The 12046-nt window shown below is 59.2% G+C and overlaps 1 protein-coding gene across 1 annotated transcript; it reads right to left on the minus strand.

The window, feature by feature from the left end:
- Positions 1–992: 992 nt before the first annotated feature.
- Positions 993–2167, minus strand: LOC103284866 (protein C19orf12 homolog). The gene is made up of 2 exons (XM_054711083.1): positions 1972–2167; positions 993–1243 (listed from the first exon to the last, which is right to left on the minus strand). The coding sequence occupies exons 1-2, from the start codon at positions 2165–2167 to the stop codon at positions 993–995; spliced, it is 447 nt and encodes a 148-aa protein (XP_054567058.1).
- Between the last annotated feature and the right edge of the window lie 9879 nt (positions 2168–12046).

Raw genomic sequence — 12046 nt, forward strand, 5'->3', positions numbered from 1 at the left:
GACAGTGTGGGACTTTAGGGCGGTCGCTTCTCAGGGGTCGTCCTGGTCCACCAGGTCACCAGGAGCACAGCTCCTCCTGCCGCAGCGGCTCCCCCAGCGGACCCAGAGGGGTGAGGCCGGACAGCTGGGCTGGTGCCCCCCACTCCCGCCATTAGGCCCCTCGGAAGGGACTGGGGGGGGGGGGCTGGGGGTGCTCTCAGGGGCCGCATGATTCCAGCAGGGCCTGGAGGGGTCCCAGTCCTGCCAGGGGGGCCCGGACAGAGTCACCTTCACAGCCGAGCGGCTGACCCCTCCGACCTCCGTGTCAGGAGCGGGGACGCAGAGCCTGTCCCGTGGCAGTCACAAGCGTCCCTGCTCGGCAGCTGCCCACGGGCCGCGCCCACGGCCGCTCTGCCTGCACTTTCTGGAAGGTCCCAGGGGGCCGGGACGCCACCCCTGACCGAGGCTGTGAGGCGTCACCAAGCTCTCCCTTCAGGCGCCTGCGCGCAGCCGGGCTGAGCCCCAGAAAGGAGTCGGCGCCGAGCAGGAGGGGACACGTGTCCGCGATGGGGCTGCTCGCAGGTGGGCTGAGCTCAGGGTGCATCCCGCTCCCTCCCAGGCCACGTGACCTCTGGTGACCTGTGCTGGCGGGCTCAGGGCTGCAGGCTGTCTGCAGGGATCTGGTCAGCACAGGAAGTGTCTCTACCCGTTTATTCTCTTTAACCCTCTCCCTTTCCAGAACAGGACCCAGCACAGGGCCCCCGGCCGCCGGAGCCTAGTTGTGTACCTCATTTTGGTCCCCAGCTTCTTCTTTTGCTTTTAATTCTATTTTATTGATTTTTTTTTTAGAGAGAGGAAGGGAGAGGGATAGAGAGTTAGAAACATTGATCAGGTGCCTCCTGCACACTCCCCACTGGGGATGTGCCCGCAACCAAGGTACATGCCCTTGACCAGAATCGAACCCGGGACCCTTGAGTGCACAGGCCCACGCTCTATCCACTGAGCCACACCGGTTAGGCGATCCCCAGCTTCTTGGTGACAATGTCCATGGTCAGCTCCAGCAGCTTCTCCTGCACGGCCTTGTTGGCCATGACCTGCTTAGTCAGTTCCTTGATGTCCGTCCCCTTCAGGTCCGTGAGGATGTCTGAGACCTGGCAGCGTAGCTTCTCCTTCTCGGCTGGCGGCAGCTCCTTGAGCATCTGAGGGACAGACTTAAACTTCCCCCAGGACATACAGGCCCCTATGAGCCCCCCAACGGTTCCCCCTGGGGGACAGGAGGTTCGGTTAGTCAGGCTGTTCACAGTGACGGACTCGGAGCTCGCTGTGAGCTCCTCAGAGGATTTAGGTGGCAGCCCAGGGCTCCTGCCACAGCCATTGACTCAAACTGTGGCCCGAGTCCCAGCCCGTGGTCCGGGTCCCAGCCTGTGGTTGGGGTCACCCGGGAGTCCTCCTGCTCCCAGACTAGAGGGAGCAACTCACCCGACCTCCAAGGGACCCTGGGAAGCGGCCAAACCTCCCTCATTGCTACAAACTGGTCCCCGATGGGAGGAGGGGTGTGACCAGGGGCAGGTGCATTGTGGGAGACTCTGGGCAGCTTCTCTTGCACAGACTGGGGACCGGGACTGGGATGGGGGGGGGGCGGGGAGGGGGGGTTGGAGGAGGGGGAGAGGGGGGCAGCGCTCTCTGAACAGCTAAGGTGAGCGGCCAGAGGCCTGGATCCCAGCTCCCCCTGTCCCTGCAGTAAGACAGGAACGGGCCTACCCAGGGGCACAGGGCACACCCCTCGGGCAGGGCGCCCTCCAGTCTGCATGCACGGCCCCACAGGAGGGGCGCCTGCGCTTCTGAGACACGACACGTGTGTCCCCCGGACACGTCTGTCCACAAAGGCCGGTTCTCAGACTCAGCTCCCAGCCCCTCCCGCGGGTCGCGGGCTCCTGTGAGGCCCCTGTGGACCCGGGGCCTTCATCCCCCACCGGCGGGCACTGCACTCACCAATGAACAGTCCCGGCGGGCCGGCGACCATGGCTCCAATCATCATCGTGACACCGGTGACCGTGATGGCCCGCGTCGCGTGCTCCCAGGTCGCCTTCATCTTCTGATTCCAGATGTCGCTCAGCAGCTCCATAGCATCCTCCACGGACAGGGATTTAGCGGGCGGCTTCATGGCCTCCTTCCCCCTTAGGGACATATCGGGTATGGAGTGCCTGCAGGAGGGAGGGTTCCCACGCGTCAGTGTTCCCGCCTGAAGCTCACTCTTCCCAGTGTCCCGGGCGGACCATGATCCGGGAGGATCCCGGCTCTGCCGTGGGCGAGAGGACAGCACCGTCACGTGACATGCCCTCTGTCACCGAGAAAGCGGGGCGGCCGGTAGTCAATAACCGAATAGGCCCGGCCTGTGTAGCTCAGGGGTTGAGCAACGACCTATGACCCAGGAGGTCAGGGTTCAGTTCCTGGTCAGGGCACATGCCTTGTTGCCGGCTCATCCCCAGTGTGGGGTGTGCAGGAGGCAGCCGAGCAGTGATTCCCTCTCATCACTGGTGTCTCTCCCCCTCGCCCTTCCTCCTGAGTCAGTGGGAATCCATTTAAAAATAAATGAATGAATAGAGAGGAGCCGCCTGCAGCCGCCCGGGCAGCTCAGAGCTGGGCTCCCGGTCCCTCCGCTGGGGCCCGGGCAGGGACTCCGAGGAAGGAGGGCCTCAGGGGCGCAGTGAGGAAGGCCTGAGTGAGGGAACACTTTGGATGGCGTCCGCTGTGCTGTGCCCTGAGCTGTGGTTTAGTTTCCTCTTTCCTGTTCCTTCGGGGGGTGGGGGGGATGCGGTTCTGGGAAGTCCGGGGAGGCTGAGAGGCGGCCCCTCTGAGGGGTGGGGGTGGGTGGGAGCACTTGGACGGTAGGACCCCCCTCACCCACACCCGCCTCACCCACCTGTTAGCAATGCTCCCAACGATGTGGCAGGAGACACACTGGGAACTGGACCAGCAAGGCAGACGGAACCTTCTAAAGGGTGCTCCCAGCTGGGATCCTGGGCCGGAGCCCTGCCAACAGGAAGTCCATCCAGGTTTTGTTTCCAGACAGGTCTGCCTGCCCTCACTCTGCATCTGCCCTGATTGGTCAGGGCTCAGAGCTCCGATTCCCGTTTATCAACAATTGGCTGCTTCCCAGGAAGGGGAGGGTAAGGGGGAGTCTAAGGTGGGTGGAGTGGGGTGGAGAGGGGGCCCCTGAGAGTCTGAAGGTCAGATCAAAAATGAAACTAAGGTGGCTCTGAGCTCCTTTGTTTGACAGAAAGGTCACTGGTTCACTCTCACCCCCCCACCCCCGCCCTAGTGCCCTGTGAGAACACCCCTGCCGCCCCTCTGACCTGACCTCACCCTCCTCCCTCCGCGGCCTCCGAGGGTCAGGTCCCTGGGCTGCTCCCTGGGCCCAGAACAGGCTCCCCTCCGGCCTGTGCAGGGCTGGCTCCCTCACAGGGTGCAGGGGGTGCCAGGTGACTGTCCCCGATCCTGCTGGCACCCCCATCCCTGCCCCACGTCCGCCTTCTTCCTGGCGGCCAGCACTTCCCTCAGAAATGACCTGCTCGGTCCTCCTTCTAGCAAACGCCTCCCACCAGGAGGTCTGCCTCTGAGGGCTGGTCCCCACTCCCTGCTGTGAAGGTGCCCACACCCCTCTCCCAGGTGCCCACACCCCTCTCCCAGGTGCCCACACCCCTCTCCCAGGGCTCAGCGCTGTCCTCCCTCAGTGGAGGGAGGGAGGAGGGAGGGAATGCAGAGAGGGAGGTCATTTTCTGGTGAGAACAGAAAACAGAAGAGGCCTCCCCATCAGCTGGGGTGGGGGTGGGCGTGGGGGTGGGGGTGGGGGTGAGGGTGGGGGTGGGGAGGCAGGAAGAGGCGGAGCTGCTGTTTTTACCAAGAAAAACCTCCAGGTCCAGCCCTAGCTGGTTAGGCTCAGTGGATAGAGCGCTGGCCTGCGGACTGAAGGGTCCCAGGTTTGATTCTGGTCAAGGGCATGTACCTTGGTTGTGGGCACATCCCCAGTAGGGGTTGTGCAGGAGGCAGCTGATCGATGTTTCTCTCTCATCGATGTTTCTAACTCTCTATCCCTCTCCCTTCCTCTCTGTAAAAAATCAATAAAATATATTATTTTAAAAAAAGAAAAGAAAAACACATGGTGTGAGGCTCCTGTCATGGGGAGGTGGGCGGATGCTGGGGAGCCGCTGGGACCTAGCCAGGCCTGTGCTCACTTCCTCCAGGCCACGCCCACTGGCCTCTGGTCAGGGGACCTGCAAACAGCCCCACAGCTCACCGACCACAGGGCCGCTCTCCCTCTTCTCGGCCCTGGGCCTGTCCCCCTCAGCAGTGGGGTCACAGGTCTCAGTCCTTGGCTGCAGCCTGGGCTCCCATCCCGCTCTGCCAGGCGCCTGACCAGGAGTGTGCCCGGCACGGGTGGCCCAGGCCCCTTCCGGTGCCCATGGGAGGCCTGCGGGGCGCCCCCACCAGGAGAGCTGGGAGCTCTGCACCCACAGCTGGTCCTGTGAGCAGGCCTTCTGGAGGACCTTCCGTGTGGACAGAGACCGAGCCCGCACGGCCCCACTCCCCGTCCCTGGCGGGATGTCGTCTCCTTTGCTGCTGTGCTTTTTATTTATTTTATTATTATTTTTAAATAAATCTTTATTGTTCAGATTATTACAATTGTTTCTCCTTTTTTCCCCCCATATCTCCCCTCCACCCGGTTCCCTCCCCCCCGTTGTCCTTATCCATAGGTGTATGATTTTTGTCCAGTCTCTTCCCATACCCCCCACACAGACACCCCTTTCCCCCTGAGAATTATCAATCCACTCCCATTCTATGCCCCTGATTCTATTCTGTTCATCAGTTTATTCTGTTTCTCAGATTTTTAATTCACTTGGTTTTTAGAATCACTTGTTGATAGATATGTATTTGTTGTTCATAATTTTTATCTTTACTTTTTTCTTCTTTTTCCTCTTTTTAAAGAATACCTTTCAGCATTTCATATAATACTGGTTTGGTGGTGATGAACTCCTTTAGCTTTTTCTTATCTGTGAAGCTCTTTATCTGCCCTTCAATTCTGAATGATAACTTTGCTGGGTAGAGTAGTCTTGGTTGTAGGTTCTTGCTATTCATTACTTTGAATATTTCTTGCCACTCCCGTCTGGCCTGCATAGTTTCTGTTGAGAAATCAGCTGACAGTCGTATGGGTGCTCCCTTATAGGTAACTAACTGTTTTTCTCTTGCTGCTTGTAAGATTCTCTCTTTGTCTTTTGCCCTTGGCATTTTAATTATGGTGTGTCTTGGTGTGGTCCTCTTTGGATTCCTCTTGTTTGGGGTTCTGTGCGCTTCCTGAACTTGTAAGTCCATTTCTTTCACCAGGTGGGGGAAGTTTTCTGTCATTATTTCTTCAAATAGGTTTTCAGTATCTTGCTCTCTCTCTTCTGGCACCCCCAAAATTCGGATATTGGTATGCTTAAAGCCATCCCGGAGGCTCCTTATGCTATCCTCACACTTTTGGATTCTTCTTTCTTTCCGCCTCTCTGGTTGGGTGTTTTTTTCTTCCTCATATTCCAGATCTTTGGTTTGACTCTTCGGGTGCGGTGGTCTACTCTGTATATTCTTTATTTCAGACAGTGTATGCATAATTTCTGACTGGTCCTTTTCCATTTTTTTGGTATTCTCATTAAGGTCCTTGAAGGTCTCTTCAAGTTTCTCAGCGGTTTTTAGAAGATTCTTGAGTAACCTTATAAATGTGGTTCTGAACACTGTGTCGTCCATTAGTTTGCTTTCCTCTATCTCTCCTACTTGTGACATACTTCGATGTCTCCACATTTTGGCTGCCTCCCTGTGTTGATGGAGTGGCTTTGTGTGGTCAGTGACCTATAGGGGCCGGTAGCTCAGCTTCCCCAATCACCCTAGGTGGTCGCTCTTGGTACTCCCCTTTGTGGGCTGAGTGGAAAGTCTTGGTGTAGTTAAAAGCCCTGATTGCTGTTGGCACACTGGGAGGAATTGACCTCCGGTCCAATTGGTTGTGAGGGCCTGCTGTGTCTATAACGGAAGAATTGCTGTGCTGGAGACACAGTAGGGCTCTGGTGCTCACTGAGTCTGCTTCTTGAATGTGTCCCTTATGAGCGTGGTTGAAATCTGGTGTCGTCCACACCGACAGAAAAGTCACTCTCACTCTCCGACCGATGGCCGAGAGTCCCGTAGGCGTCTGGGTCCCCCGCGTGTCCCCAGAAACTGGAGTTCAGAGTGGTTGGGATTGTTGGTATCACTGGCGGGAGTTGATCTCCAAGCCAGTTGGCTGTGAGGATCAGCAGTGTCTCCGCTGGGAGAGCTTCTGTGCTCAGCTTGGATGGGGCGGAGTCTCAGGGTGGCGCAGACAAGCTTTGGTTTCCCGTCTGCTCTGCCCTAAGAGGGTTGGGTTCTCCGTGCCTGAATTAATGGCTGCGCGCTTCTGAGAGAAGGCAGCTTTCGAGCCTTTCCTGCTGCCTAACGGACCAGTTTCTCCCCAGCTGGGGCTGGATTTCAGTGTAGTCGGGAGGTTTTGTTTTTCTCCCAAACGAGAAAGCTAGCCACGCAGCGTCTGCTGCCCTCCCTCACCACGCGCCAGAAATTATGCATACACTGTCTGAAATAAAGAATATACAGAGTAGACCACCGCACCCGTGTATTCAGCCGCCCGCCCTTTCCGCGCTCACGGATCTCCGCACCTCCACAGCTCCTGACTCTCAGCGTCCCCCTCTCTTTTTTTCTCTAGTTGTAGGTTTTCCACTCTGCCAGCTTTCTGGTGGTTCTGGACGGTGTGTGCTCTGTTTTCCAGTTGTAGTTTCAAAATTGTTGTGGCAGGCAACAATTAGGTGTTTACCTTATGCCGCCATCTTGGTTTCTCCGCTGCTGCGCTTTTTAAATAAAACAAATAAAATGGTGCACACAAGTCCTGCCTGCTCCCCTCTTCCTGGTTCATTCAACCACGCCCCCCTCCCCCGCAGGCCACATTCCCCAACTTTTCCCCAAATATGCAAATATTTTTTTCCTGATTTCAGAGAGGAAGGGAGAGGGAGAGAGAGACGTCATTGATGAGAGAGAATCATGGACCGGCTGCCTCCTCCACACCCCACACTGGGGATCCAGCCCCCATCCCGGGCCCGTGCCCTGACCTCCTGGGTCATACATAGGATGACGCCCAACCGCTGGGCCCGCCCCTGGGCTCCTCAGCGCTTGGTGTGCGTCCTGCTGACCCGCGAGGTCGGGGCAGGTGGAGCCGCAGACACCACCCCACGTGCGAGCCCCGCCATCTCACGCCCTCCCGCCGCCGGGCGGCACCCTCGTCCTCGCTGTGGGGACCAGGTCACTGCCTGGCGTGTCCCCTCCGCTGCTCCCTGAGCTCCTCCCAGGAGCCCCCGCCTCCATCCCAGGGCCCAGCTCAGCCTAAAGGCCGTGGGGTGGCGTCGGCTTGTCGCCAGGGCGCCCGGCAGGCTCAGCGATGGTCCCAGCAGGGCTGTCCGAGCACCAGCGAGGTCTGCGTGCGGCACACGCCCGGTCCGCCACCTGGAACAGCCCAGTGGTCTCAAATGTTCCCCAAGAGTCTGACTCTGACTCAGCAGGGGTCCTGGCTCCAGGTGTGAGGCTCAGCCTGCTGTTCCCAGGCACCACCACTTGGGGGAGTGGAGAGCGAGGTTCCCAGGGCCTGTGAGGCCTTCCTCATGGGGCAGAGGGATTGGACCAGGGGTGTGTGTTGGGGGAAGGGGCGGGGCGGGGGGGGGGGGGGGGCAGGAGGTAGAGGAGGTGCATCCAACAATAACTGGTTTGTGTAAGAGCCTGGGCCTCGCTGGCCACACAAACTGGTCGGAGCTGGTTTTGCCTGGACAGAGGGCTCTGGGCAGACAGGTCTCGGGGTGACGGGCAACTTCCTGAAGCCAGATGGGGTGCCCTGTCAGCAATGAGGCCAGGCAGCCGGCCCCTTCACCCTGCATGGTGCTGGGCAAGGGGTGCTGGGCAAGGGGTGCGCAGTCCCAGCCACGGCCTCCTGGTCTCATCCCCTCCCTGGGCCTCCTCCTCCTGGTCCCTGGTCCGGGGCAGCGTTCACTGGGGCAGGAGCCAGGTCTGCAGGCGGCTGGGGCCGGGCAGGGGCCAGGGCCCTGTTCTGAGTCCCTCCCAGAATCCACCTGTTGCTGGCTCCCCACACCTCCACCCCGACCCCCACCTCGAGGAGCCAGCTCCAGAATGTTCCAGCGCTGACTACAGAAAGGCAGGCCCCAGGGAGGACGGGGTGGGCGGGCAGAGCCAGACACTCTGGGCCAAAAGCAGGGGCAGTTTCAGTCCCTGGAGCCTGTGCGGGTCCCTGCCAGGGGCTCCCCTCCAGCAGGAGGCTTTCCAGACCCGGCCTGCCCGGGCTCCCAGGCGGCAGGGGGAGTGGGGCCTCGTCTGCCCGCAGTTCTATCTCCTGGTAACCTGCCCTCCAGCTGCCACCGCAGTGCCCTGCATCCAGCTTTTAAATGGCCAGCATTCTTAAATGCCAAACTGGCCCAGCTGGTGAGGATCCGTGGTTGAGCGTTCATTGACCTCTGAACCAGGAGGTCAGGGTTTGATTCCCGGTCAGGGCATATGCCTGGGTTTTGGGCTCGATCCCCAGTGTGGGGCGTGCAGGAGGCAGCAGATCCATGATTCTATCATTATGTTTCTACTCTCTCTCTCTCCCTTCCATCAATAAAAAGATACATATTGTAAAAATACTCCCCCTTCTGAACCCAACAACTTCACTTGGCGGGATCTCCCTAAAGACCGTCTATTATGAGCCAAAATACTAGCGGAATATTAACGCAAAAAAGGCCCACGCAGCGTGTATGATTCTAAGGACCTCCACAGACAGCCGCACTGGGCGGGGACCCTTAGTGCCAAGGACTGTTACAGCCGCCACACACGCGGGCAGAATTCCGAGGGACAGCCCTGGGTTCATCCGTGAAGGGTTCAAAGTGGCCTAAACAGCAAGGATGCAAACTGGATAGAAACACACACACACACACACACACACACACACACAAACGCACACGGCATTACAAGATGCACACACAATATACCACCTTTCATGGTGGTTGTCTGAGTGCTGGAATTCATAGCACTTTATTACATATACTCCTCTGCATTTTTTTCAAGTTTTTGGCAATCAGCATTGATAAATAAAGGGAAATGAATCCTTTTCAAAGACTATGGTTAAAACCGAGTGGATAGCCGAGACTGGTTTGGCTCAGTGGATAGAGCGTCGGCCTGCAGACTGAAGGGTCCCAGGTTCCATTCCGATCAAGGGCATGTACCTTGGTTGTGGGCACATCCCCAGTGGTGGGTGTGCAGGAGGCAGCTGATCGATGTTTCTCTCTCATCGATGTTTCTAACTCTCTATCCCTGTCCCTTCCTCTCTATATAAAATCAATAAAATATATTAAAAAAAAAAAAAAGACCAGAAAAAACCGAGTGGATACAGACGACGTTGATTGACAAGAGGGGCGGGGCAGGGGCAGCCGAGGAGGAAGTCCTCTTAAGCTTGTACCTGATTGTGGACCAGCCTGGGGTGGCCTCTTCAAAAATAACAAAGTGAAGGTTTTTACAAGGAAATAAGCCCAGGGCTGAGCAGGCCTGAGGGGAGCCGGGTAAGGACCTTCGGCCCCGAGGGGGCTCTGGGCCCAAAGCCCACTGCCAGCCTCCCAGGACCTGGCTGGTCTTGGGCGAGGGCTCAGCCCAGCGTGGGGCCTTCAGCCCCCGGGGTCAGGGGTGGGGCCTTCAGCCCCCGGGGTCAGGGGTGGGGCCTTCAGCGCCCGGGGTCAGGGGTGGGGCCTTCAGCCCCCAGGGTCAGAGGTGGGGCCTTCAGCTCCCGGGGTCAGGTGTGGGGCCTTCAGCCCCCGGGGTCAGGGGTGGGGCCCTGTCCTCTCCAGGCTGTTTCCCAGGGGAAAGGCAGGCCGGCCAATGAGAGGGGAGCTTCAGTGGTGTGGGACCTCTGACCCCTGTGCCCCTGGGCCTGGCACAGGACGACCCCACATGAATAACCCGGTCACCTTGTCTGAGGAGAACCATCCAGATGGGCCGCCCTGCCCAGCCCCCGAGCAGCACAGACTGATCAAGGCAGGCGGCCACCCTGGGCCCAGGCAGCTGGGGGGCAACGTCTGAGACCAAAGGCTCCGTCCTTCCTGAAGCCCCAGGTTCCATCCACCCTCCAGGTTTCTGTGCACATGGAGTGGGGGCTCTGACATCCTGGGCAGGAGGGCACCCCCCCCCCCCCCCCACACACACACACACTCCCAGGGAGGTGGAGCAGTCTGGAAAGGCGGCCTCAGACAGGGAATCCCCAGCTTCCTTCCACATTTAAAGTCCTCAGCCCCGGGCCTTCCCTTTGTCCCTGGCGGAGGGGGTGCACGCCTCCCGGGTTAGCGATCTTTTCAGGAATCAGAGGGCAAAGACTGTTCAGAACCGCGTGGGGTCGCAGACGGGCCTGCGGTTCTGGAGGCAGGACAGTGTGGGACTTTAGGGCGGTCTCTTCTCAGGGGTCGTCCTGGTCCACCAGGTCACCAGGAGCACAGCTCCTCCTGCCGCAGCGGCTCCCCCAGCGGACCTAGAGGGGTGAGGCCGGACAGCTGGGCCGGGTGGCCTTGGTGCCTCCCACTCCCCTCCATGAGGGCCCTCGGAAGGGACTGGGGGTCTGGGGGCGGTCTCAGGGGCCGCATGACTCCAGCAGGGCCTGGAGGGGTCCCAGTCCTGCCAGGGGGGCCCGGACAGAGTCACCTTCACAGCCGAGCGGCTGACCCCTCCGCCCTCCGTGTCAGGAGCGGGGACGCAGAGCCTGTCCCGCGTCGGCCACAGGCGCCTCTGCTCGGCAGCTGCCCACGGGCCGCGCCCACGGCGGCTCTGCCTGCACTTTCTGGAAGGTCCCAGGGGGCCGGGACGCCATCCCTGACCGAGGCTGTGAGGCTTCACCAAGCTCTCCCTTCAGTCGCCTGTGCGCAGCCGGGCTGAGCCCCAGAAAGGAGTTGGCGCTGAGCAGGAGGGGACACGTGTCGGCGATGGGGCTGCTCGCGGGTGGGCTGAGCTCAGGGTGCGTCCTGCTCCCTCCCAGGCCACGTGACCTCTGGTGACCTGGGCTGGCGGGCTCAGGGCTGCAGGCTGTCTGCAGGGATCTGGTCAGCACAGGAAGTGTCTCTCCCCCGTTTATTCTCTTTAACCCTCTCCCTTTCCAGAACAGGACCCAGCACAGGGCCCCCACCCCTCCCGAGCCTAGTCGCCATACCTCATTTTGGTCCCCAGCTTCTTCTTTTGTTTTTAATTTTCTTTTATTGATTTTTTTTTAGAGAGAGGAAAGGAGAGGGATAGAGAGTTGGAAACATTGATCAGGTGCCTCCTGCACACTCCCACTGGGGATGTGCCTGCAACCAAGGTACATGCCCTTGACCGGAATCGAACCCGGGACCCTTGAGTGCTCAGGCTGACGCTCTAGCCACTGAGCCACACCGGTTAGGCGTTTCCCATCTTGTGGGTGACGAAGCTCATGGTCAGCTTCAGCAGCTTCTCCTGCACGGCCTTGTTGGCCATGACCTACTCAGTCAGTTCCTCAATGTTCGTCCCCTTCAGGTCCTTGACGATGGCCATGACCTGGCTTCGTAGCTTTTTCTTCTCGGTGGGTGTCAGCTCCTTGAGCATCTGAGGGACAGACTTAAACTTCCCCCAGGACATATAGGTCCCTATGAGTACCCCGACAGTGCCCCCTGTGGGACAGGAGGTTCGGTTAGTCAGGCTGTTCACAGTGACGGACTCGGAGCTCGCTGTGAGCTCCTCAGAGGATTTAGGTGGCAGCCCAGGGCTCGCGCCACAGCCATTGATTCAAACTGTGGTCCGAGTCCCAGCCCAAGGTCCGGGTCACAGCCCGTGGTTGGGGTCACAGCCCATGGTCTGGGTCACAGCCCATGGTTGGGGTCACAGCCCGTGGTTGGGGTCACCTGGGAATCCCCCTGTTCCCTGATTAGAGGAAGCAACTCATTTGACCTCCAAGGGACCATGGAAGCAGCCAAACTTCCCTCAT

Source organism: Eptesicus fuscus, chromosome 21, assembly GCF_027574615.1.
Source record: "Eptesicus fuscus isolate TK198812 chromosome 21, DD_ASM_mEF_20220401, whole genome shotgun sequence".
In the NCBI taxonomy this organism is placed as follows: domain Eukaryota; kingdom Metazoa; phylum Chordata; class Mammalia; order Chiroptera; family Vespertilionidae; genus Eptesicus; species Eptesicus fuscus.

Bases quoted from the DNA above. Each gene is read 5' to 3' on its own strand.
- LOC103284866 (XM_054711083.1), bottom strand. From the start codon at position 2,167: ATGTCCCTAAGGGGGAAGGAGGCCATGAAGCCGCCCGCTAAATCCCTG. The intron at 1,244-1,971 runs GTGAGTGCAGTG...CCTGTCCCCCAG, and splicing joins CCCGCCGGGACTGTTCATTG to GGGGAACCGTTGGGGGGCTC.